This window comes from Bactrocera neohumeralis, unplaced genomic scaffold (assembly GCF_024586455.1).
Source record: "Bactrocera neohumeralis isolate Rockhampton unplaced genomic scaffold, APGP_CSIRO_Bneo_wtdbg2-racon-allhic-juicebox.fasta_v2 cluster09, whole genome shotgun sequence".
NCBI lineage: Eukaryota > Metazoa > Arthropoda > Insecta > Diptera > Tephritidae > Bactrocera > Bactrocera neohumeralis.
In genome coordinates, this window is record NW_026089622.1 from 15,356,034 (window position 1) to 15,383,358 (window position 27,325).

The 27,325-nt window shown below is 34.5% G+C and overlaps 1 protein-coding gene across 1 annotated transcript; it reads left to right on the forward strand.

The window, feature by feature from the left end:
* Positions 1–23,019: 23,019 nt before the first annotated feature.
* LOC126764436 (fork head domain-containing protein FD4-like) lies at positions 23,020–25,543 on the forward strand. The gene has a single exon (XM_050482120.1). The coding sequence runs from the start codon at positions 23,262–23,264 to the stop codon at positions 24,366–24,368; it is 1,107 nt and encodes a 368-aa protein (XP_050338077.1). The 5' UTR covers positions 23,020–23,261; the 3' UTR covers positions 24,369–25,543.
* Positions 25,544–27,325: the final 1,782 nt, after the last annotated feature.

Sequence of the window (27,325 nt, forward strand, 5' to 3'; positions counted from 1 at the left end):
AAGTGACATAACTAAGCCATAGATGAAGATATTAAAGTGAAATTTGGCACAAGGGATCGCATTAGGGAGGGGCATATTTGGACGTAATTTTTTTGGAAAAGTGGGCGTGGCCCCGCCCCCTACTAAGTTTTTTGTACATGTCTCGGAAACTACTATAGCTATGTCAACCAAACTCTACAGAGTCGTTTTCTTCAGGCATTTCCAAATACAGTTCAAAAATGGAAGAAATCGGATAATAACCACGCCCACCTCCCATACAAAGGTTACGTTGAAAATCACTAAAAGTGCGTTAACGGACTAACAAAAAACGTTAGAATCACTAAATTTTACGGAAGAAATTGCAGAAGGAAGCTGCACCCAGGCTTTTTTTAAAAATTGAAAATGGGCATGGCCTCGCCCACTTATGGACCAAAAACCATATCTCAGGAACTACTAGACCGATTTCAATGAAATTCGGTATATAATATTTTCTTAACACCCTGATGACATGTACGAAATATAGGTGAAATCGGTTCACAACCACGCCTTCTTCCAATATAACGCTATTTTGAATTCCATCTGATGCCTTCTCTGTATAATACGAGTATATACATTAGGAACCAATGATGATAGCGGAATAAAACTTTACAAAAATACGGTATTTGAAAAATATGTAAATGACGTATAATGAAATCTCGATTATCACTTGATCATGCGAGAGTATAAAATGTTCGGTGACACCCGAACTTAGCCCTTCCTTACTTGTTGTTTTCTTAACATATACAAGAGAAGGATTATTAAAAGTAAAATAATCATAAAAATTACAAATGAAATTGAATAATTAATATTCTTATGGTACTTAAGTTCTTTTATTTTTTCTATGCTCTTTAAATGTTCCAGTCTCATTTCTTCAAATGAAATTTTATTTGTAAAATTAGTTTCTTCATTTACAGGAAAGTAAAATCTTTGTTGGAATATTTTTACCTTATTAGAGAAAATTTGATTGTTAATTTCTAGTGTACAATTTTGGTAGTGTATTAAATAATTTCCTTCCAGTATTACTTTCCTGTGATCACAGTCTTGTACTAGCTTAGTATTTTTCAAATTTTTTAATATTAATGCTTCATCGTCAATTTCAATTATTTCTGTTACTTCGTTCTTAATTAATAGACATGTTTTTGTAAAAATACAATGTTTTGAAGTTTTTAATTCATTAAGTGTTTTGTCTTTTTCATATGTATAAGTTTTATTATAGTAATTAAAAACTGTTTCTGAAGTGGAAGTAATTTCTCTCATTTGTTCATTTGAAATGGGCTGAATAACTTTTAATTGAACTGTGCAAAAATTTCGTGGTACTTTTACTATTAAAAGGAGCAGTTTTTCTGCATACTGAATTGCGCACATTTTTAAATGTTGCAACTTAAATAGGTCTATTTCATATATATCAACTTCTTCACTTGTCAAAATTCCTGGATGTAATAATCCATGTTTGGCGGCTGCAATGCTATCTTGAATATGATCGATTTTTTCTTTAAGGACATGTATTCTTAAGATTTGCTCGTTAAACATGTTGTTTAATGCAGCATCCTTTTGAATTTTATCATTTCCTCTTTCATAATCTAGTATTTTTTCCCTGTCTTGTCCTATTGTTGTTTTTAAATATTTAAATGTTTTTTCAAAATATGTATTTATTTTAACTTGTTGGTTTAAGGTTGTAATAGAATTGTGCATATTTGGATCAATCACCTTTAAGTGAACCTCAATATCCTTTCTATCTATGTCATCCATTGTTCCAAATAAATATTTATGCATTGTCCCAACCAAATTAAATAATCCTCTTTTATGCCTATTCCCACTAGATTTAGGTATTAAGGTTTTGACTTTTGTTTTAAGGATTAAGAGTTCATTCCTAAGTAAATCGCGATGTAATGGCCTCAAGAGATTTGTATTAAAAGTCATGTTGTTAATTAAATATAAAATTTCATAAGGGTCTATGGCGTGTATTATAAATTCTGATGAAACTACAATTTCCATTTTGGATGTACTAATTTCCACATATCCGCTGTTTTCATGAATCGGTTGGATGGTTAAAATGGACATTGCTGTTGGAGCCATTGTCATTAGTATCAAAAATATTAGTGTCCAGTTGATCTGCAAATTTATTTTCTCTTTTAATATTAGTTATATGTACATTATCTAGTTTAAGCTTCCTATATCGTGGTGCGCTCTTATGACGTACTGCCACATAATTCTTAACAAATGATTCTTCTTTATTTGTTACAACATTTTCTCTTTTTTCATTAAGTTTTTTAATATCGTTTTCTTTTGTTTCTTTTAATTTTTTGAATATTATTTCTTTATTTACTTTCCCATTTTCTATGTAAATTGGTCTTTCCTTAATTACCGAATGAATCGATTTGTTATAAAATTCGATACATCTAAACATTTTTTCTTGAACTGAGAGAGTCCTACATATATTCTAATTCAGCAACTCGTAAGTTTTTCGCTAATAGTATTATGAAAACGTTCTATATCCGAATTCCTTGTATGACTATTTGGCTTGGTAAAATGAACATCTATATTTCATTATCAGCTATAATTTTTCTTGGCTTTCCTTTAATAGAAACATATTGTCTAAGTTTTTCAACAAGAGTCAAACTATTTCTGTTTTCCAAAGGCAATGCCATTGCAAATTTTGAGAATTTATCTATAGTTGTCATGAAAGTTTGCTTTAGGAATGTAAAAGTATCAACATGAACAATATCATTAATTTCAGTAGGAGTTTGTGTTATGTGAAACTTAGGTTTCAACGAATTTCTGTCATACTTTACTTTATTACATATATCGCAATTGTTTATATATTTTTATACTCTCGCAACAATGTTGCTAACGAGAGTATTATAGTTTTGTTCACATAACGGTTGTTTGTAAGTCCTAAAACTAAAAGAGTCAGATATAGGGTTATATATACCAAAGTGATCAGGGCGACGAGTAGAGTCGAAATCCGGATGTCTGTCTGTCCGTCCGTCCGTCTGTCCGTCCGTCCGTCCGTGCAAGCTGTAACTTGAGTAAAAATTGAGATATCATGATGAAACTTGGTACACGTATTCCTTGGCTCCATAAGAAGGTTAAGTTCGAAGATGGGCAAAATCGGCTCACTGCCACGCCCACAAAATGGCGGAAACCGAAAACCTATAAAGTGTCATAACTAAGCCATAAATAAAGATATTAAAGTGAAATTTGGCACAAAAGATCGCATTAGGGAGGGGCATATTTGGACGCAATTGTTTTGGAAAAGTGGGCGTGGCCCCGCCCCCTACTAAGTTTTTTGTACATATCTCGGAAACTACTATAGCTATGTCAACCAAAGTCTACAAAGTCGTTTTCTTCAGGCATTTCCATATACAGTTCAAAAATGGAAGAAATCGGATAATAACTACGCCCACCTCCCATACAAAGGTTATGTTCAAAATCACTAAAAGTGCGTTCACCGACTAACAAAAAACGTCAGAAACACTAAATTTTACGGAAGAAGTGGCAGAAGGAAGCTACACCCAGGCTTTTTTTAAAAATTGAAAATGGGCGTGGCGCCGCCCACTTATGGACCAAGAACCATATCTCAGGAGCTACTAGACCGATTTCAATGAAATTCGGTATATAATATTTTCTTAACACCCTGATGACATGTACGAAATATGGGTGAAATCGGTTCGCAACCACGCCTTCTTCCAATATAAAGCTATTTTGAATTCCATTTGATGCCTTCTCTGTATAATACGAGTATAAACATTAGGAACCAATGATGATAGCGGAATAAAACTTTACAAAAATACGGTATTTGAAAAATATGTAAATGACGTATAATGAAATCTCGATTATCACTTTACCATGCGAGAGTATAAAATGTTCGGTGACACCCGAACTTAGCCCTTCCTTACTTGTCATTTATGCCAGCATGCCCAGTTTCATATTTGTGGTACTTTGAAATGTACCGATATGCCTCTGTTTCATCTGATAAGTCTTTGGCATGAAATAAACATTTAAAGAATTTGATACTATTGCCAAATATTTCGATTAATTTTAGTTGAACTTTGTTGTATTTGGAGTCAGCTATTTCTGAAAAAATTCCCGCTTTTTTTGTTTTAACATGTGTCCTTAAGATGTCTACCATGTATTAGCTATTAATGTCATCTTGGCTTATGTAAATCTTCAGATTTTTACCTATTTTTTCAGTGTCTCTTACTTTATGTTCACATAAAATAATTTGAGTCTGAAAACGATTGATGACAGATTCAAGTGTAGGGATATGGTCATTTAATTCTTCTACTTGAGAGTGAATTGTAGCTGCTGTACTCATGTTATCATCTTCTTCAGAAGTTTGATTTATGAGGCAGTTTTCTCCAGAATCTACATCTAATCTGCTAAGAAAGTCGGCCAATGTATTTTCTTTGCCTTTTATATATTGAATACATATATCGTATTCTCCAAGTTTCAGAAGCCACCTTTGTAATCGAGGATTTATGTCTTTTCCTTTATATTTTGTTAGTAACCACTTAAGTGGTAAATGATCTGTTAAAAGATCGAATTGCCTACCATAAATGTAGGGTCTAAAATAATTAACTGCCCAAACGATGGCTAAGAGTTCCTTTTCTGTTGTGCTATATTTCTTCTCGTGTTCATTAAGTGTCCTGCTAGCATAGCAAATGGGATGGCCATCTTGCATTAATACGGCACCAATTGCAAAATTGCTAGCATCAGTTGCAACTTTAAATTTCTTTTCGAAATTGGGATATTTTAATATTGGATCGTTAACTAAAAGTCTTTTTAGTGTATAAAAAGCGGCTATAAATTGTTGATCTTTAATATTAATACGAACTACCTTTTTAAGAAATTTTGTCATGCCAGTAGCAATTTTAGCGTAATTTTTAATGAATTTCCTATAATATCCTGTTGCTCCTAAGAAAGATTTAATTTGCTTCACTGTTTCAGGAAGCTTTAATTTTTGAATTGCTTCTATTTTATTAGGATTCGGTTTAAATCCTTCTGTAGTTAAAATGTGACCAAGATATTCAGTAGTAGTAGTAAATAAACAACGCATATTTTATTAATGTATTCTCTTAAGACAGAGTTCATTAATCTTTGGAAAGTGGCTGGGCCGTTCTTTAGACCAAATGGCATTCTTATGAATTCATAATGACCTAACGGTGTAGAAAATGCAGTTTTTTTCCTATCACATTCATTTATAAGAATTTGATGGAAACCTTTGGCTAGATCAATTGTCGTAAAATATGTTGCTTGACCTAATTTTCCAGATATGCCATCTGTATTTGGAATTGGGAATTTTTCAGATATAGTTATTTCATTTAGAGCCCTGTAATCTATTACTATTCTCCATTTATTTTTACCAGAATTATCCATTTTCTTTGGGACAATCCAAAGTGGTGAATTGTATGGGGAGCAGCTTTCTTTAATTATTGCCTGGTCCTGCATTTCTTTAATTTGTTTGGTTATCTCCTCCTCGTGTATTTGAGGGTATTTATAAATTTTTGAATATATAGGCTTTTCAGTTGTTGTAACGATTTCATGTTGTACTTCATGAGCATGGGTTAGCTGTTCATTTTCTCTAAATATAAGGTCATTATTTTTCCGTAGTATTTCCTTTAACATTTTCCTTTCTACAGTATTCATATCGGGCCTTTCTAGGATTGAAAAGTCTTTCTCAATTGGTTCAATTGAATGAATTTCTTCCTTAACAAACGGGCATAGATTTAAAAATTGAATTTTATTGCCATTAATATAAATGTATTTTTTTCAAAATTAATTATTGCATTTAATGGTCTCAAAATATTCTGCCCTTTTAAAGCAGTCGAATTTTCTATTAAAAAAATGGTGTTAAATGCCAATGCACGAAGTTTTCACTATTGAATTCCGTAGGCAATGGAGTTTTCACTTCTTCAGTAATGAAAAATTCACCACTCATTGTTTTTAATCTAATGGGATTTTCTAATATATTTTTCCTAAATCCTAAATATACTTTACTATTTAAAACTGAAGTTGTTGAACCGGTGTCGATTAAACACTTCAATCTATTTCTACCTATAGTTAGTTCTACTATTGGTAGCTCCTCCCCCGGGCTGGTGACCGAAAAATTTTCGCCCTGATTGTAATCCATATGGTCTACTTCCATGGGCACACGCTTTTGACTTCTAATGCTATTCCTACTTTGTTGTGAATAGCTATTTCGTGATGCTTGTTGTGGGTTAATATTGTTATTATTCATTCTACTATTATTTCCCCAAAAACGTTGTTGCATTGGAAAAGAAGGCTGAGGATTACTAGCATGTACCCTATTGTTTGAATCGTAATTATTTTGTGAGGGGTAATAACGCTGCCCATAGTTACTATATTTATTTTTATTTTTCTGGATCAATCCAGTATCCTCTAAGCAATAAAAAGCTTCCCTTAGTTTTCTAATATCCCTACTCAAAATTATGGAGGACAAATGAGGACTAATTCCGTTTAGGGAGGTTTTTAAAAAAAATGCCTCGTTGGCTTCCGGTGAAAAGGCTATGGGTTTCTCACTATCAAATTCGTACTTAATATTAGTTTTATCTAAAATATCCCTTAATTTTACAAAATATTCACTTACATTATAGTGCTTAACGTTGATTGCCTGGTGGTACAGACTTCTGTAGCTCTCCTATACCCCGAAGTTCCGGATGAGTTCCTCCTTTACGTCATCCCACATCGGTGTGCTTCCTAAAGGTCGGACTACCTTCAGGGCGTCTCCATTTATTTTCGTTAGTACGTACGTGAATAACAAATTCCTTTAACGATGGGTTATCGTTAAAGAGGCGGAGTATGGCATCCACTTCTCTTATAAATGAGGATAGGTCGTAACCATCACTTCCGTTGAATGGCCTTATTCTCGAAGCTTCCTTCAGGAGCTCGGAGCTGTTAATAGTTGCCATGGTAATGTTCGAATTTTCTTCTTTTTTTTTATAAAACCTGTTTTAAGGCCTCGGAAACGCCTTATTTTTATTTTTAAAATTGATTTTGTTTTTTTTTTTTCTTTTATGTGTGGATTTTCTTCGGAAAATCCGAGCGACCCGTTTGACCAATCTTAAGATTATATCGGACGTTTACCGACTGCGCCAATTACGAAACAATTTTAGCCGACCGGCTCTTTAGAGTGTCAGAATAAATGTGTCTATTTATTTCAAAGATTTTCTTGCTTTTATAGTTTTACAAAAATACTTATCTTATAATTTACAAAAATTCTTATCTGTAGGAAAATTCCACAGTGCTGCTTATCCTTTATTACTATCATGTGGCTGCATTTGCATTTAATATTTATTTAGGATCAGTGTTTCTTCTCATATCCTAATTTTACATATCTTCCGGTTTTCTTAAATAAATGTATCTTCTTATCTACCAGTCTATCTTCACACCATCTGTGTTTGCTGTTGTTCTTGGGTTAGCATGGATGTAACTTGTGTCCTATTGATTCTCATCTCAAATGCAATTATCACTGGAAACGGAATGCATTAGAGCTGATATGGAAAATTGTAAAATTCTTTGAAAACTGAAAAAGTTTGAACTGAAATGGCAAATCGTTGGAGGTCAGAGGAATTGGTAAAGTCAAGCATTCTGCCCCATTCCATAAGATAGCTACGTTACAATCAGTCGGGTTGCATTACACAGTTTTGGTGCTTGAAGATTGCGAAACATAATAACGACAGATCCAACTTTGAGACGCAAATAATGCGGTGTCATAGCAAGCCTCTCCAAAGCACTTAGAAATTCCACTTGATAATTCGCGGCATCGTCTCATTGTCAAGACGATCGATCGATTTGTATGAGCGTAAGTCTCTCGGAATTTGACTTTAAATCTTCCAGTTTAAGTCAACAACATCAGAATTTTTGGCAGCTAAAAATGTGAGTGCACTCAAGAAACCATAGTTACGATAATTTGGCCAATGTCCGAATATTCTTTATGAGTTCATCTTTCATGAATTGATAAACGATAGATGGAATTGATATTAAACCACCGAAACTATCAACCAGAATTGACACATTTCCAATTCTTAGCGAGTGCGAAGTAAAATGTCTTCGACAATGCAATTTTTGTTCGTATACCATAATTGAAGCGGATTTGAAGATTGATATGTCGAAATGATCTTCCCGAAAAGTGTGCGGACTTCATTTGCACCGCATCGTACATATTTTGCTGTCTTGCTTCTAAAAAAATTGTACACACCGTACCATATACAGTACGCAATGACTCAAACGAAGTTGAAATGCGTACATTATCCAATAGGAACCGAAGGTCATTTTTCCGGTGGATTGTGTAAATTCATCGAAATGCATTATTTGAGAACACACCTGGATGTCAATCTACTGGTTGGCTTTCCTTTCTGCGTAATTTTGTTGCTGGCGATGTTTCCACTAGCTGCACTATATTCTCTGGGTTGAAGTACACTCTTTGGCCATTCTCCAAATTAACTGCGAGACACACAACAGTCGGAAAACGTTCATGAATTGCAAAAGTAAATATCCTAGAAAGCGCTTTATTGCAGTTCGACCGTATCCTTCAAGACCAATAACCGCCATGTTGCATCCTTTGGCGACTTACTTGCAAACATATTTGATCGATTTCACCAAACTACAATATCAAACATTGACATGAAATTTGAATGTGAATTAGACAACAGTGGCGAACATAGTACGATCCATATGTGGTCAACTTCGATATTCACTACTCTAAGTTGTATGATCGTCTGATGAGCTACGACGATAGAGTGAATATCCATCATTTCCAGTTTGCGATTCCGAAAGAAAAGCAAGTGGATAGTGTTTCGTGCATTTATGTATTGTTAGACATACAAACCGAAGTGGGATTGTGGTGTCCGCAAAGTCTATGAACCATATTGGTTTTCATCACTTCGTTTAATACTCGATCTTTCTCTGCATCAGGAATTTCCGCAGAAATGATTTCATCAATTTGATCTGGTGGAACCACTATCCACCATCCAGAGAAGAACATCGTAACTGTTGTTTGAAAAGTCGTGCTGTGACAACGTGACGATCGCTTGCTGATTGACCCCGCTCCATAATTCCACACGTACGTCATCGCATCCTGGGAGACTCGTTCATGTGCCTTGGCGTTGATGGGAAAAAGAACACCGACCGATATTAGCGGTACCTCTTCGTTGCTTCGTAACAAATATCAGTATGTAATTGACCACTTCGTTTGAACACACACAAAAGTTTCCCCTGAATAATTTTCAAATTTTTTTTTTAAATAGCCGGAATAAAAGAGCAAGCGACCGAAATTGAACGATTTAAATAATTTACAAATCAAAATATTGAAAAACAAAAGAAAAAAGAGTTGTATGAAAAAAGCCAATTTTTGGAAATTTCCAATTATTCGACTTTTTCTTATGAAACGTTTTATTTTTATTTCTGAACCTTTCCAGATCCACAGCGAACAACTTCTGAAAATTTCATGAAGATTGGTTTCGCCGTTCTCGAGCCTTAACGTTACTAACAAACAAACATTCATTTTTACTTACATATGTATGTACATATGTACATATGTATATACAAAATAAAACGTTTGTATGTGAAAAAGAAAAGACTGTTTTAGGTGTTTTCCGGAAACTTTCGTAATTTTTTTTACATAAGAACCTTCTCCTAATAATAACAAATACAACAAAAAGAGAATTAGTGAAATCAGTCCAGCCATACACGCATGATGCCGTGATAACGGAAAACGGGTTTCATTTAAATATATGTATGTATATATATAGATTAATTGGTGGTATCTTTGTAAACTGGAATGTGATCGGATCGGAAAATGTCAGATGTGGCCAGATTTCCCCCCTTTTTGCGATGAAACATTAGAATATTAGAATAATATTAGACCAAGTCCGCTGGGTAACCAAAAACATCCGATTGAAGAGAAGGCGAGTTTAAGTGAGAAGACAACATCCCCTCCACAGGGCTGTAAACTGTGTTTGAGGCCCGCCACGAAAAAAACGCACGCCCTTATTGAAAGTAAGTAAACTGCCTCGGATGTGAGGCCCCCTTTGATGACCTCTGCAAACGCATTAAGGATAACGATTTATCGGCATACATCAAGAACGTCTAGCGTGCCTATAAGAGCTGCCTCCGCTACGATGTCAAACTCGTGCTTGGCGACTTTAACACAAGGGTGGGCGAAAAAGGTATCTTTGGTACAACAGTCGGAAAATTCAGCCTCCACGAGGAAATTTTCCCAATTGGGATGAGACTGATCGATTTCGCCGGGGTCTGAAACTAGAGTACTAGATGTATTAAAGCTACCTGGCTGTCTCCAGATCGAAAATCTACCAAGCAGATCGATCATGTTGCGACAGACACGTCTTCAGTGCTTTAGAAGTGCGTACGCTCCGAGGTCCTAACATTGACTTGAACCACTATCTTGTTACAGCTATGATACGCACCAGCCTGTAGAAGTGTTCCCTCTATAATTCTAGTATGCTCTGGGCATCGGTCACTAGATCACCTCTGAAGGTTCCACAAACTATGCTCCGGTCTTGAAACCTTCCAATAGTGGCCGCATCTATTCGTAAAACTTTTAAGCATTACCCCTGTCAGCCAGCTTATCAATCTTTTTATTCTCACGCATTTTGGCCTCTCTCTTGTTTTGTCTTTAACTTCTTAACTTTTGTTTTTTTCTTTAACTTCAGGCATCTATCCCATCTCGCACGTATTGAGATCCCCTCTCCCACTTCATCTGCAATTTTTAAACCTTGTATGTTCCGCTGGTGGTTCGCGTGCTCCTGGAGCATCCATCTTCTATTACCATGATCTGCAACCTTCTTTTCCAGATAAAGCGAAACCGTTCGTGTTCTATCGAGTTATGTCTGTAGTACTAGATTCTAACATAGAAAAATTCACCAAGCTACTTGGCTGACTCCGGATCGAAAATCCATCAAGCAGGTCGATCATGTTGCGATAGACGCGTCTCCAGTGTTTAAGAAGTACGTACGCTCCGAGGTTCCAGCTATTGAAAGACGGTGGCGAAGAACTGATAAGGAGCATGCATCAGCTTTTTTGCAGAATATGATTGGCAGAAAGCATGCCGGACGATAGGAATTTAGGTGTGCCCTGCCAATTCACAAAATGGGACTTCCCAATCTCCGCAAACTACCGTGTGATAGACCTCTTCAACATCACATATAAGGTTCTATCGAGCGTGCTGTGTGAAAAATCAAAGCCCAACGTCAATAAACTGATTGGACCTTATCAGTGTGGCTTTAGGCCAGGAAAATCGTCTCAGGTGGGACCTCATGGTTCAGTGCTTGAAGTAGCCGGAGCCAATTCGCTGGTTTTACCGGGCATTATATAAACTCCTTCGCTTTCGCGATGATCGGAATGCAGCTCTGGTCCACTATCTCAAGTACCAACCCATATTTTCCTTTACCCATAGCAGAGAGCAGTCGTCCTTACATTTCGAGATTTTGATCCCTCCTCGAACCAGTTCACAAATTTCGGCTCTTTGTACGAGGTTTACGATCGCGATTTCTCATAGCCCAAGCCAACCTATTCTTTTCGGCTTATGTCGGGTTGGACTTGCAGTTAAGTTTTTCATGGACTTTGGTCTGCTTTGTAGGCCGCTATAGAACTTTTGACATTCTCCTCTTCCATACTGTTGATTCTTTGAATATTTGCAAGATCTGAGTCGTCATGGACTGTAACACCTCTTTGTTACAAAATGAGTTTGGTGGTAGCACTGCCCTTCAACGTTGGTCGCCTTGCCGTGAGGGGCTCAAGTAATAGTAATGGGCGCATCCCAAATGGGAATGCCCATTACTCTTATGTGGTAAGAGGGATACGTCCTAATTCGGACAATATGAAGAATGATTGAGTCGGTTTTACATGGGTTTATTGTGGGAAGTGTGAATGGACACCAATAGGGACAGAAATAAAAACAGAGGATACCAGCCAAAGTACCGAGAATTTAAATATGGAACCATCCACCTCCAAGGCGGCCATACCTACCTATCAATGTACACAAGTTGTCAAAGTAAGGAATGAGGAAAAGCAGGTATCAAACTACACTTTATGTACTCGGGAAAATCTTCAAAAATCACGTTGCGGGCACCTCGGTTGATGTCGATTAGATAAAACGCTTAACGCAATTTGTGAAGGAGAACGAAAGCTTCCAGAAAAGAAAGCCACCGCAACCTCCTGCGGTCTCCATAAAATAGATCAGCTCGCAGAAAAGGAACCGTTCCCACAACAATTCGCTGGAAACCCTGCGACAGTCTTTAAGTGTCCATCATAGACAAGTCCTCCTCCTCGCCGAACACCATGCAGGGGAGATGCAACAACATTTTTTGCAACTGAAACGGAAGTACACCATTTTCATTAATAAAGATGTAACTGAATTTCTTTGTTCTAATTACAGTAAGGAGGATGGAGTCATGTGTAGAAGTTCTAGCAGGTGACGAAAGTTCTCTGGTCGCCATTCACTTGGGAGTGACCAGAAACGTTTTTTTACATATGACTCAAGCATCTCACAACTTCCGGTCTTTGACCGAGTATCTTCTGGATAGCCTAAGAACATCCATTTGAAGGCGAGCTAAAGTGAGAAAGCGAAACAACACGTCCGAGAGTTGAAAAGAGAAGCGAGACGCATTTGCAGACAGAAAAAGAAAGAGGCCGAAATGCGTAAGTATGAAGAGCTTGATAAGCTGGCCGACAGGAGTAATGCTCGAAAATTTTACGAAAAAATGCGGCGGCTTACAGAAGGTTTGAAAACCGGAGCATAATCTTTTATAATCCCCAAAGGTGATCTAGTGACCGATGCACAGAGCATACCTAAATTATGGAGGGAACACTTCTCCAGCCTGCTGAATGACAGTGAACGTACAACGCCAGGAGGAGACGAACCCGATTCCACAATCGATGACGATGGAGCAGACGTTCCATTACCCGCTCATGAAGGAGTTCGAATAGCAATTAACCGCTTGAAGAACAACAAAGCGGCGGGGGGCGATGGATTGCCGGACGAGCTATTCAAACACGGCGGAGAAGAACTGATAAGGAGCATGCATCAGCTTTTTTGTATAATTTGGTCGGATGAACTCCCTATCGTGCGACTTCTTCAATCTGCTGCTAGAGAAAATTATTCGAGCAGCAGAACTTAATCGAGCAGGTACAATCTCTTATAAGAGTATACAGCTGCTGCCGTAGGCCGATGATATTGATTGGCTCTCACGTCACTGTTGACAGTCATAACTTTGAAGTTGTAGATAGTTTCGTATATCTTGGAACCAGCGTAAACACCACCAACAATGTCACCCTGGAAATCCAACGCAGGATAACTCTTGTCAACAGGTGCTGCTTCGGACTGAGTAGGCAATTGAGAAGTAAAGTCCTCTCTCGACAAACAAAAACCAAACTCTATAAGTCACTCATAATTCCCGTCCTGCTATACAGCGCAGAGGGTTGGACGATGACAACAACTGATGAGTCGACGTTGCGAGTTTTCGAGAGAAAAGTTCTGCGAAAGATTTATGGTCCTTTGCGCGTTGGCCACGGCGAATTTCGCATTCGATGGAACGATGAGCTGTATGAAATATACGACGACATTGACATAGTTCAGCGAATTAAAAGACAGCGGCTACGCTGGCTAGGTCATGTTGTCCGAATGGACGAAAACACTCGAACTCTGAAAGTATTCGACGCAGTACCCGCCGGGGGAAGCAGAGGAAGAGGAAGACCTCCACTCCGTTGGAAGGACCAGGTGGAGAAGGTCCTGGCTACGCTTGGAATATCCATTTGGCGCCACATAGCGAAAAAAGGAAAGGTCGGTCTTGTATGGAATCAGCGGCCAAAAATACTTCCACTGCCTAAATAAAAATGAAAAAGCTAAAGCTTTTCAAAGTCTTCCTCTCCCGTTTCCCACTTCGACACCCCCTGGTGGTAACAAACTTTAATTAATTATATTAAATTAAAAAAGTTAATAAATGAAAAAAAGAATTTTTTTAATCTTAGTCAACTAAATCAAAAAATGATTTTAATAAAATTTATTTACTTTTGCATTATAGTTTCTTTGACTGGTGATGAAAGGATCTAAGCTCAAAAGCATTCGGTTTAGCAAGTATTGTAGACGAAGGTCGGTCTGCAGTTTTTCCAAATTTGTTTGTGCTCTTCATCATTTTGCGATTTTATTATCAGTTATACAGCGACATATACCGTGACAAATAAACTATTGTCTTCCAAATTATTATTTTCAAATTTCTGCTTATATTCGCTCTGACCAGAATTGCCATCAAAGCCACATATTCATATTGATAATAGGTAATTAGAGGGCTCATTCCGTTAATTAATTACATTTGTGACGCAATGTGGCTCAATAATTTTTTTATCTCAACTTCAAGATCAGATTCTGAGACCTTTATTTGCTCAGGATAACTGTTTTTCCTTTAAAATGTCATCACAGCAGGGTAAAAAGTTAATATCAAGTTTTTTGCTAACCAAGCTTCTAATAAGTAGATACTGAAGCTTTATTAAATTTGCTTCGGTGATAAGTGATATTACTTCACAAATTTTCTAAATACCAAAATTCAAAAATAAAATATTATATGTATATAGGTTTACACCCATATGATGTGCCTAAATAACGTACGTATAAAACAAACATTTGATAAAAGAGAGAAAATGAAAACCAAAACTCAAAATGTACATATGTATACGTATGATGAAAAAAAAGCATAAAGAACAATAAAATATGCACGAAAATACATGCACATAAATACAAAAGATTATATCGCATGCCTGGTAGAATAACATGAATAACAAAGAAAGTGGAAAAAAGTTGCAGCTGAAATCAAAAGCATAGACTTAGAAAACATTAACTGATAGAAACAAACTTGATTCATTTGAGGGCGAGACAGGGATTACAACTTTTTGTATACCTTAAATCGATGTATGAAGAAAAACATACCACTCAAAAGGGCACTTATAAAACAATTGTTTTAAAATAGTAAAACAACATATTATTACATAAAAAACACTTTTTTATATAACATATACCTTTGTTATCAATTATCATTTCGATTTATGGGGATAAAACATAAAATCGTATTTGCAATTTAATTTATTATAGGAGATAATTTTTAAGCTATTTTCGTAGCCCTTACGAATGGCAAAGAGCAAAAATGTATTTACCGTTAGTTTTATTGGTGTTTTAAGAAATAGCTTTGATACAAAAAGTGGTAAGTTTCAAACTTTTATTTTTTTTATTTTTCGCCTATGAAATCGACCAGTGTGCGATGGAGGTAAGTTTGAAAAACGTATTTAAAGTTCCAAGTCCGCCACTCCTTCCACCTTAGTCTAAACTTGTCAAAAAATTTTAGGAAAAAACAAAAGGAAATAGATATTTTGGGCCTATGACATTGGATGACCCTCTTAATATTTAGAGAAATTAAACTAGTCAAAAAACAAAAACATGGAATAACACTGGAAAGAAGTAAAGAATCAGCTCCCATTTTCTTGGCCCATAACGGCCAATGTCGATGCCGATTAATCAGTCGGACACTACGCGTAGCTACTATCCATTTCAACATAGCCTCATCAACAACTTTGTAAAAATAGGTGAGAATCCTTTTGCATTTAGAAAACAAACAAGTAGTTTTTGGAAAACTGCATGCAATACTAATCTAAGTATGTAGCCTCTGGATTTTTTATAATGCCAGCAATCCTTTTGTTACTAGAATAACTTCAAGCCGGAAAGTTTTTTGCCTACTGATATTAAAAATCTTCCAGCAAATTGGCAGTAAAAATTAAACATTGGCAAACCTGGCTTCTATTTATTTAATCATTAGATAATAATAACTACATGCACCAAAAATGCAAACATCAGGTTGGATGTTATAATTGGCGAAAACTTAAAAATTATTGATGGCAATAGTAAAGAGTACAGTTGAGAGTACGTATAACAGAAGAAATTAATTAAATTTCCTGATATGGAACTGCTTCGATTGCTTTATCAAATTTAACCGGCGTCATTGTGGCTACTAAATGGAACTTGACCGTTGTGGGCGGGAGTATTTTACCCGTGTACATTGCTGAACACTGAATCAATGTTATGTCAATACTAGTATGCTACATTAAATAACTGGCTAATAATACACATTACTTATAATAATTACACATTTATTTATTAAAAAATCAACAATACAATCAAGCAAACAAAAAAAAGAAAACTTTTTATTCTGAGATCAATCGTGAGAACATAACTTAAAAATTAAACTCAAAAACAAAAATAATTACCACTTTGGTACTAAACATACAATTTTTATACTCTCGCAACAAAGTTGCTAAGGAGAGTATTATAGGAGAGTATTATAGTTTTGTTGTTTGTAAGTCCTAAAACTAAAAGAGTCAGATATAGGGTTATATATACCAAAGTGAGCAGGGTGACGAGTAGAGTTGAAATCCGGATGTCTGTCTGTCCGTCCGTCCGTCCGTCTGTCCATCCGTCCGTGAAAGCTGTAACTTGAGTAAAAAATTAGATATCATGATGAAACTTGATACACGTATTTCTAGGCTCCATAAAACGGTTAAGTTCGAAGCTGGGCAAAATCGGCCCACTGCCACGCCCACAAAATGGCGAAAACCGAAAACCTATAAAGTGTCATAACTAAGCCATAAATAAAGATATTAAAATGAAATTTGGCACAAAGGATCGCATTAGGGAGGGGCATATTTGGACGTAACTTTTTTGGAAAAGTGGGCGTGGCCCCGCCCCTCACTAAGTTTAACGTAAATATCTCGGAAACTACTATAGCTATGTCAACCAAACCCTATAGAATCGTTTCCTTCAGGCATTTCCATATACAGTTTAAAAATGGAAGAAATCGGATAATAACCACGCCCACCTCCCATACAAAGGTTATGTTGAAAATCACTAAAGGTGCGTTAACCGACTGACAAAAAAACGTCAGAAACACTAAATTTTACGGAAGAAATGGCAGAAGGAAGCTGCACCCAGGCTTTTTTTAAAAATTGAAAATGGGCGTGGCGTCGCCCACTTATGGACCACAAAGCATACCCCAGGAACTACTCCACCGATTTTAATGAAATTCGGTATATAATATTCTCTTAACACCCTGATGACATGTACGAATATGGGTGAAATCGGTTCACAACCATGCCTTCTTCCAATATAACGCTATTTTGAATTCCATCTGATGCCTTCTCTGTATAATATACACATTAGGAACCAATGATGATAGCGGAATAAAACTTTACACAAATACGGTATTTGAAAAATATGTAAATGACGGATAATGAAATCTCGATTATCACTTTATGATGCGAGAGTATAAAGTGTTCGGTGACACTCGAACTTAGCCCTTCCTTACTTGTTATATTATATTATTATTAACTATATAAAACAAAGCTCATTTATAACTTATATACAAAGTTATTCGCTATTGTGATCAACACAACTTTGGCAAAATGAGACAATATGTTGCATACAAATAGGCTTGTTACAATTATTGCAGGAGTGCTTAGTTTTTTTATCTTTGGTAGAAGGACAGTCTCTACATCTAGTATATGTTTTCGAACTTTTATTCGGAGGGTAAGTCATGGTTTCACCAACTTGGTCGTGAATACGTTTACGTAAGCCTCTCGGTAAGTTTTCCATATTTTTCCGGAAGCGAAGATGCCCTTCAAGCATTTCACGAAAAATAATTACACTATTTATTGCATCTACATTCATGACTGCATGAAATACTGTCATTGGGTTGAGTTTCGGGATACATCATAGGTAGAACAGAGTTCATCAACTACATCGACGCCAGCTTTCGTAGAATTATAAAACGTGATGATCTCTGGTTTCCGTTTATTACCACTATCTGGATCAATGTTTTGGACATGATGAAGGGAAGACAGTACCTGCACTACTTGAGACCGTTTAGGCATGTAGGAAATAAGCATCATATCTTTCTGGAATGCAAACTGAGTCCTCGCGTAGTTATAAAGTTTGGTGGCATTTCTTTTTTGGTTTTACATAAAGAACCTGTAGATGTTAGTTTATGATTTTTCTGTAAATGTGTTATCAGTGGAACACTCGTAAACCAATTGTCGAATGTAATGTTTCTGTTACTTTTAGAAATAGGCTGCACTAATCTGTCTACAACGTCGAAAGCTTTATTGCTTTGCAAAAATGGCCCATTAGGATTTTTACCGGGATAAATTTCAAGGTTGAGCGTATAAAAGTTTTTTGCATTAACCAAAGCATAAATTTTTATCCCATATGTTGCAAGTTTATTCGGAATATATTGTCGAAACGAACACCTACCGCGAAATGCTTCCAACTTTTCGTGAATTGTAACATATTCGTTGCGAGTATAAGTATTCTTACAGTTTGACACAAACTCATCAAAAATAGATCTAATCGAAGCCAGATTATCTAGTTTTTTTCGTTCTTGCCGTGTTGACACACTATCGAAACGTAAACAGCTCTGTAAAAATTAAAAGCGCTGCAAAGACATAGTAGTACGAAAAATTTATACACCAGTACCATCGGTTCGCTATAAGTCACACAAATTTTGTAGATTAGAACGATTTAGTCCGGCTAAGTATAATAAGCCGAACAAAGCTAAAAGTTCATCGACAGTGGTCTCTTTCAATAAATACTGAACTGATTGTTTATTGTTAGATAATTGCCTTTAATTTTGGTATTAGTATGACAAAGTATTTGCTCCAAAATATTACTAGTTATAAAGCGTCTCCAACACTCTATTTCAGTCTTGTCATTTTGTGCAATAGGCTTTACCCCAGGTTTTGCCAATATGACATTTTCTGCCCTTGTGCGAACGTTAGTCCTAGGTGGCTGCGAAACCCATTTAGTAGAATTGTCTTTACCAATATAAAACTGCTGGTTACTGGTTGAAACAATTGCTTCTTGCTCATTATGGCTACATTATTGTTCCGTATCACTGCCTTGACTTCGCTCTGATATGTGGTCGACTTCATCTTCCTCCTCTGAACTGTATTCTTCATTGTCACTGCTAACTTTTTCAAACAGGGCCTGGAGTCGTCTTTGTTCGCTTTCGTAAGACATGGTTCGTAAAGATGTATAAAACGATATGCAATTCGTTAACAAACAATAAAAAAAAATATATCAGACTGCATATGTATATATATAGTATATTACGTAGCCATTGTGGCCGGGTATAACTTACCTACCCGCGCGCTTTTTGCAGACGTCTATACTCAGTCGTAGCCGAAGCAATACTAAACCGATTAATTAAAACGCTCAAATAGGTCAACGACGTCAACTACTGTGAGTGGCTATAACCGCGGATATTTTGTTTTAAAATGATTACGATTTTAAAATCGCTCGGGTATCAGATACCCGGCAACAATGACGTCGGGTTAAAGATTTTTCAGCGACCCTTCAATCTGTTACAAAAATTGGAGATCCATTTGCAGTTGTTCCCTTAAAAAAAAATCAATTAAACTTGCCGCAATCGTCAATTCCCAAGTTTTTTGAGCAATCAGTTCAACATTTTTAGTTTTACGATATTTATATTTTCAGTGGAATACTTATTTCTTTTCTTGTTATTGGATCTGTCGATGTAGTATGTATTTAAATAGATCATTGACTTTTGTTGCAGCGATATAAAACAATTTTTTATTTAGATGATATATTAGTGAGTAAGAAATTAATTTAAAATTTTTTAAATGAGCTATTTACTCACCCGACGCATACAGGATCATTTACCTTCAAAAACCGGACAAAATTGAAAATTACAAACTTCAGCGATGCTACTCTAAATTGATTTTTTTTTTTTTTGTACCTAAATAACCGTTATACAATGAACCGATTAAATGAATGACTTTCAGGCCGCTATATTGCCACACAAGTAGTCGGAATCTAGACTTCGTTAAGAACACACGTGCTTATTCGCGAAACTCTCCATTGTTCTCGAAATTGCAAGTGTTTTTTTATTGCGTGAAGTGAATTCCTGGAAATATTTTTTATGGATTCAGGACAACATGGTATGTATTTAATATTAATGATATAAAAACTAATTTATTTAATGTAGTATTATGTTTTTGTTGGGAAAACAATGAATCATTAAAAAAACCAAAAGGTTTTTTTTTAATTTTTTGGAAATTAGTGTTTTTGTTATAGTGTCGGGTGATGTCGAGCTTTGAATTATGTTTATTAGTAAACTACAGGGTTTCGACTTAACATATAAGCTTAAACATTTTCCCCGTCTTTTCCCCCCTTTAAAAAAAGCCCGTTGAATTAGGTTGGTCACTTGCATAAAATTAGTACTGCTTTATTTATTATTTTTAAAATAATACTGAAATCCTGCTTAATTATACATTGTACGGGTGGTATATAGATGGTATAAGGGGGCTCTATCGGAGCCGGTGTGAAAATTGGAGAATGGGTGTGGCGCCGCCCACTTTCTGGTGAAATCCCATATCTCGAAACCGGACTGACCGAACTCGACAAAATTTGGAACATAACATTCCTTTCATATTCCTATGTTACTCTGTGAAAATGAATGAAATCAAACTACAACCACCCCATATAAAACAATTTAAAATTCCATTTGATTCTTTCACTTTCCAGAACACAAATAAAGAATTAATTAATATAACGGAATAAAAGTTTGCGATAATAATTCCCTTAAAGTAAGCCACCTTTCGACCAATAATTATCCAAATCCAACCAAAACTGTTCAAGCCCCTAGGTACCGTACATGTGGACCCGAGAGCAATTGCTGACTTTTGACCGAAAATATCGTTCATTGTGTGAGATATGAAATTGAAATTCGCACAGAATCCTTTTATGGCAATAGTATTTCATTCTGTCAAAAATGGGTTGAATATAAAGATTTTAGAACTTACAGGTGACTTTATGCTGGATATATCCGCTAATACTTGAGCCAACTTAATGAAAATTGCAGAACATGTTTTATTCATAACAGTGTTTCTTTGCGCTTAAAATAGATACAATTGCGCCAAAACTTGAAAAACCCCCTCTATTAACTATTACCAAGATTTTCGGACATCCACTTGACCTTGCTCCATATGATTGGTGATTGTATGTAAGGTACCTAAATGAAACTGAGTTACCTTTTTTTGAGTATGTGGCATATTAGTAGTATGCGGGATGAGCAAAAATAGAAAAAGTATGGTCGGCACTACCTCCTACTCAAAAATTATTCAATATGAAATGTTCGGTTGCACCCGAAATTAGCCCTTCCTTACTTGTTTTATTTTAATATATTGCATTATTATATTAAATCATGCATTTTCATTCATAAAATCACTTAAAATAATTTTGTCCAATTTTTGAGACCAAATGCTCCTATGTGCGACGGCAAGTTTTTGCCAAAGGTGGGTTTCACTGTATATGGTAGAAAGCCCATGGGATATATTCAACCCATTAATTAAGATGGCAGTAAGTCGAACACTTATGAATAACATTGAAAAACTAAAGTCATAAAAAGTCTTTGAAATGATAAAGAGTGAATGAAATCCTTAGTAAGATAAAACTCATTAGAAACGAAAGGTAAAATAGCCAGAACTAAGGGTTAAATAATTTTTTAGTGAAAGTTAGGATTTTTCAGTTTTAACTCGAAATAAGATTTCCTGCATAATATTTTAAATTTAAAAAAGACAGAGTATTTGGGTCAGTAAGTTCACTCCAAATTTTGTCAATGAGAATTTATTTTTTGCAAATAAAAATAAAAACCTAAAACTATAAATAATACTTTCAATTTCCACATATACACATAAATTTTAAAGTTATTTCAAAAAGGTGTTAATGCAATAGTCGTACATATGTATATGTTTTTATTACCTTTGAAAACATTCTTAATTTTTGATACTTTATCTTTCGTTTCCAATGGGATTCATCACACATTGATATTTTTTACTTCAAGAAATTGTCTATTTTGGTGTATTAGAATAGGTTATGTTTTAGTTCAGTTTTACAAGTCTTGAGACAAGGTACAAAAGTAAGAAAATATACATATATAATTTTTACCATTTTAATTTATATGCGATATGAAAAGTTAGGACAGGCGCCTCTAATATAAAGTTTAAGTGTTCAAATTTTTAGAGGCGTCTTTTTTACTTTGAAAGTTTTTACTCTGTTTATTAATTGAAATATAAAAGCTTCCCAATATAACTCACTTAAATCTACTCATGTAATATGCATATATTACATATATTTCGCAAAATATTAATTATTTTTAAAGTGCCGGTTTTAATTTTTAAATTCTCATTTAACTACAGCGACCAATATCAATCAATTGGCCATAACATCGGTGTCTTCAAAGTATTCTGCCTTTTTGGTACTTTAAGGTTGCCCATACTAAAATGTTTCACCTAAAACATTTCATTAACTTCTCTTTGATTTCTAAGAATTATACATTCGACCGACAACGAAAGCCAGCTGTTACTTCTGTAATCAAACTATGTTGAAGTAACTATAACGATAACATCTGTAGAAACATATTTGCATATGCTGCAATTTAAACTTTATGTTGCTTTTCTTGATGAAATTCTACTAAATACTTTGTTTTTAATATAAAAAAAACTAATAAAAATTATTCAATAGAAAAATAATGAAGAAGCCATGCCAAAGAAGAAAATGTTTACTAATAATTTCTAAGCTAGTGAAACTCCTCCCTTGAACATGTTAAAGGGTGGAATAAAACAACTATCCATTTGCCTGTCACATAAATGAATACAACCTTATTTATAGAGGACTTGTTTTGCTTATTGTACGTTAATAAAAACATATGCAGAGGGGGTGTGAATAAGAACCCATAGAAAAACGAGTATTGTGATGCATCGAACTTTGTGCGTTTCTGGTTGGTTGCGTGGAATCGTTTTTGAATAGTTGCATTGGCGTTACACATAACTGTGTATGTGTGTTTACTTTTTCTCGCTGTCGTCAATGTGTCTGAGATTTTGTTTTCGTTAACAGTTCGGCTTCGTTGCTCTTAGTGATATTCGTACAATCGTTTGAATTTCCGCGCACAATGAATGTTAAGAGATAAACGTTGTTTAAACGTGTGGTTGTTAAAATTAAATTTGATATTTCGCCGTCGGAGAACAAGTGTAAATTATAATACACAACAAATAAAACAAGTGGATGTTTTTGTTGTCAATAAAATGCATTTTCAATCGAAATAAGTAAAACCGTGTGGTATTAATGTTCAGTTTTTTATTATTGAATTATGCCAAGACCTCCGAGGGAATCATATGGCGATCAAAAGCCCCCGTATTCATATATATCCTTAACGGCTATGGCTATTTGGAATTCACCCGAAAAAATGTTACCTCTGAGTGATATTTATAAATTTATAATTGATCGTTTTCCATATTATCGGAAAAACACACAACGCTGGCAAAATTCCTTACGGCATAACCTCAGTTTTAATGATTGCTTTATAAAGGTTCCTCGAAGACCAGAACGGCCAGGCAAAGGTGCTTACTGGGCTCTTCACCCACAAGCAATTGATATGTTTGAAAATGGTAGCTTACTACGGCGTCGGAAACGCTTCAAACTACACAAGCACGATAAGGATTATTTGAAAGAAGAACTAGCTACATGGGCAAATCTTAATCGTTTCTTTTTTACTCCACAAAATACGTCAACATCAGCAGAATTACCATTAGTTAATGACTCTTCCCTATATTTAACTAATGTAGCAAATATAGCTAAATTAACTCAATGTTCTGTTGGAAACACGCAGTCTATCACAAATTTTGCATCTACTGCTATATCATTAGGATATCCACAAGTAACAATGTCAACAAATAGTGATACAACATTCTCGAATATATTACATAGTTCCCAAGTAATATCACCAATCATGGATGGATCAACCATTATTAACAAATCTCGACAAAAACGTTCTTTTACTATTGAAAGTCTAATAACACCCGATAAACTTGATTCAAAGTCTATAAAAGGCATTAACAGTTACGATAAATCTATTACCGAAAGACTGGAAACAGAAACACTAAAACAGAATAGTGCCACCTTACACAGTTCCATATTCAGTGCTGAAATGAATCATCAACCCCTTCCTCCGCTGCACACGATTACTGGAAGTACCCACATGCCCCTTCTGCATTATAATAGGTCAGAAGCTAATTGTATCAATTTGGATCCTTGCTTTAATTCTACAACAGTTTACGATATTCCGCTGCATCCAATATTAATGATGAAATCTCCGCTTGGAAATTTACAACCGTTATATTTTGCAAATGTTGATATACCAACAAACCAACACACATCATCTAATTCACGACAGAGTTCCAGCCTGCGAACTGCATGACATCATTAGTTATAATCGTCTATAGTTGAAATAAACTGGAGTCATCTTCTTTAGTTCCTAATGGCTGTTATTCACATATGTAATGTATTATTTTTAAAATAATTTTTAATATATTTCACTCTGTATATAATATTTAATACTAAAAAACCAATCATTAAAAAAAACATGATTTTAAGAAACAAATACTCACCAATTAAAATTTAATAAAAACATTTCTAGTCTACAAACATTTTAGTTATGTGAGTATATTAAAAATTGTAATGTTTCTAATGTTTATGATACGAAATTCGAATATATTAATTAATCACATTTTTGAAATAGCAAAACAATTTCTGACTAAAATACTGATAATTTAGCCGACGGCAAATCAAAATATCAACATTAACAGGCGTAATTAAAAACTACAGTATTATTTTATGAAGATTAGCAAATATGTTAACTATTGTATATCTTAGAGTTTTATTGCGGATTTTGAAAATAGTAGGCACCTTTAACCGGTTGTTTAATTCTTCAATATTGTAAAATCTCAGATAAAAATTGACTAAAATTATATACAACACGCATATATTCTCATAAATTCAGATAATAAATACTATTAATTTAATTGCTAATTAAATGTTTGCAACACTTTTTAAACCAGAATAAGAAGACTACGTTTCATTAAGAACTGAATTTTAAAACTGTAATTAAAATTACATCCTTTTTAAAAGTACATATTTTATATAAGTGTATATTTCTGCTGGTGCTGTTTCACTAAATTTTTTAAGGTTCGTAGGTTACCTACCATTAAGTTAACTTTGTCCTTATTATTTATTTATTTTTGATTAGTCCAACTAATTGGGTGGACTTAATATGAATATCAAGCTTTTTAAGGATCCGGGAATTTGTACTTTCTTAAATTTTTTATTTATAATTTCAAAAAATATTAGCACATATATATTTAGGAGAAAAATATTACCATTTATAAATTCCTCTAAAACAAGATAATTGCTATCAATTACTTGTTTACTTAATATTGAAGCGAATAAAATTATTATTGGTCATACTAACGCAGTATGAAAACTTGAAGCAATGAACTCCATCATTTTCTGAAGTTTCTCCCTAGCAAAAATCCTCCCTTATTGCAAGTTCAAAATTATGTAGACTCATAATTTTTTAAAATCTTTTACAGAATAACATTTAAAACATATAAATAGTTATACAAATATCACATAATATAATGCTGAAAATGTTTATTAAACTCTTTTTTCAAGTTAAAATAATTTTTATTTATAAGACTATACCTTGAAATTGCTTTTCATTAGGCCCTTCAAATTTTCAGTAAACTTGTTATTTAAAAAAATGGTAAAAAGATGTATAATAAAAGTTGTGGGCTAATGAGATTCGAACTAGAGGTATGAAAATTCATGTGAAAATGGATTACGGGAAAATTATAATGTATCTACATATATTACATACATTTGAACGAGTGTATTAATTCTTTCAATTTATCATAAACAACTCTTATTCTGGGGATATTAAAAATGAAAATTGCGACAATATATACATATATTGCCTTACCATAAAAAGAGAGAAATTCGATGAAAAATTAGTCGTTATTTTTTACACTCTTGCGATATGTTGCTACAGAGTATCTTAATTTTGTTAACCTAATGGTTGAATGTATCTCCTAAAACAAATCGAGATAGATATGGGGCTATATATACATATAAATGATCAGGATGACGAGCCGAATTGAAATCCAGGTAACTGCATCTCTGTCCGTCCGTACGTTCAAGCTCTAACTTGCATAAAAATTAAGATACATTGATGAATGGTTCTTTGACACCATAAGAAGTTTGATATTGTAGATAGGCGTCATCGGATCACTGCCATGCCCATCAAAAACCATTATGAAGTATAATTGTCATAACTAAGCCGTAAATTAAGATAACTCAAATTTGGTACGACAAGACTTTATTGAGCGCAGACTACATTTGGATGAAAATACATATCTCTACCAAATTCGGTATATTACATTCTTCTGACATTCCTGCGTTATAATACAATAATGGGAAATATCTAACCACAACCACACATTTTTCCAATATAACACAATTTGAAATTGCATTTGATTCTTTCATGTTTCAGTATACAAAGAAAGCACCAATTAATATAATGGGATAAAACTTTGCATGAATAATGCCTTGAAGTGAGCCATTTTATAAGCAAACTTTTTTCAAATCGAACTGAAACTGTTTAAGTTCCAAGATACCGAATATGTAGTAGATCCCAGTGTTTAGAGTCGATTTTATATACATACATAGCCCTATATCTATCTCGATTCGTTTTAGATGATACATACAACCGTTAGGTGAACAAAACTACTAATCACTGTAGCAACATGTTGCAAGAATATAAAAACGTATTAAAGTTTATTTTTTTTCAACGGCCTAAACTTATAACAGAACTTACTAAGAAGGAGAAGATCGACCTTTTTTATGAGTCGGTATCAATACCAGCTTCTTGTAACTCCAACTTTCGATGGTTCAGTAGTATATATGTATGTATGTACTTTAGGAATATACCATATATGTATGTTGCTAAGTAATCACAAACTAAAACATTAACAAGTAAGGAAGAGCTAAATTCGGGGGCCCTCTCGTAAGGTTCAAGGCCTTACAGGTGTTGGCAAAACTTTACAAGTATATTAAACAACGTTGCGTATAATTCAACATTCATTATTCTACGATTCACTTATTTTGCTTCATATCCGAGTTATTAAAATTAGTGACAAAAATAAACTCAACCACATATACTAAATTTAATATATTATAAATTTGAAAAAAAAAAATCAAGCAGTGATACGAAATTTATTATATTCGAGATAATGGTTTAAAATATTGTCTAGACCGAATTAATTCATATGCTTCGTTAAACCACATGAGGTTTATGAAAAATGAACATATCAGATACAT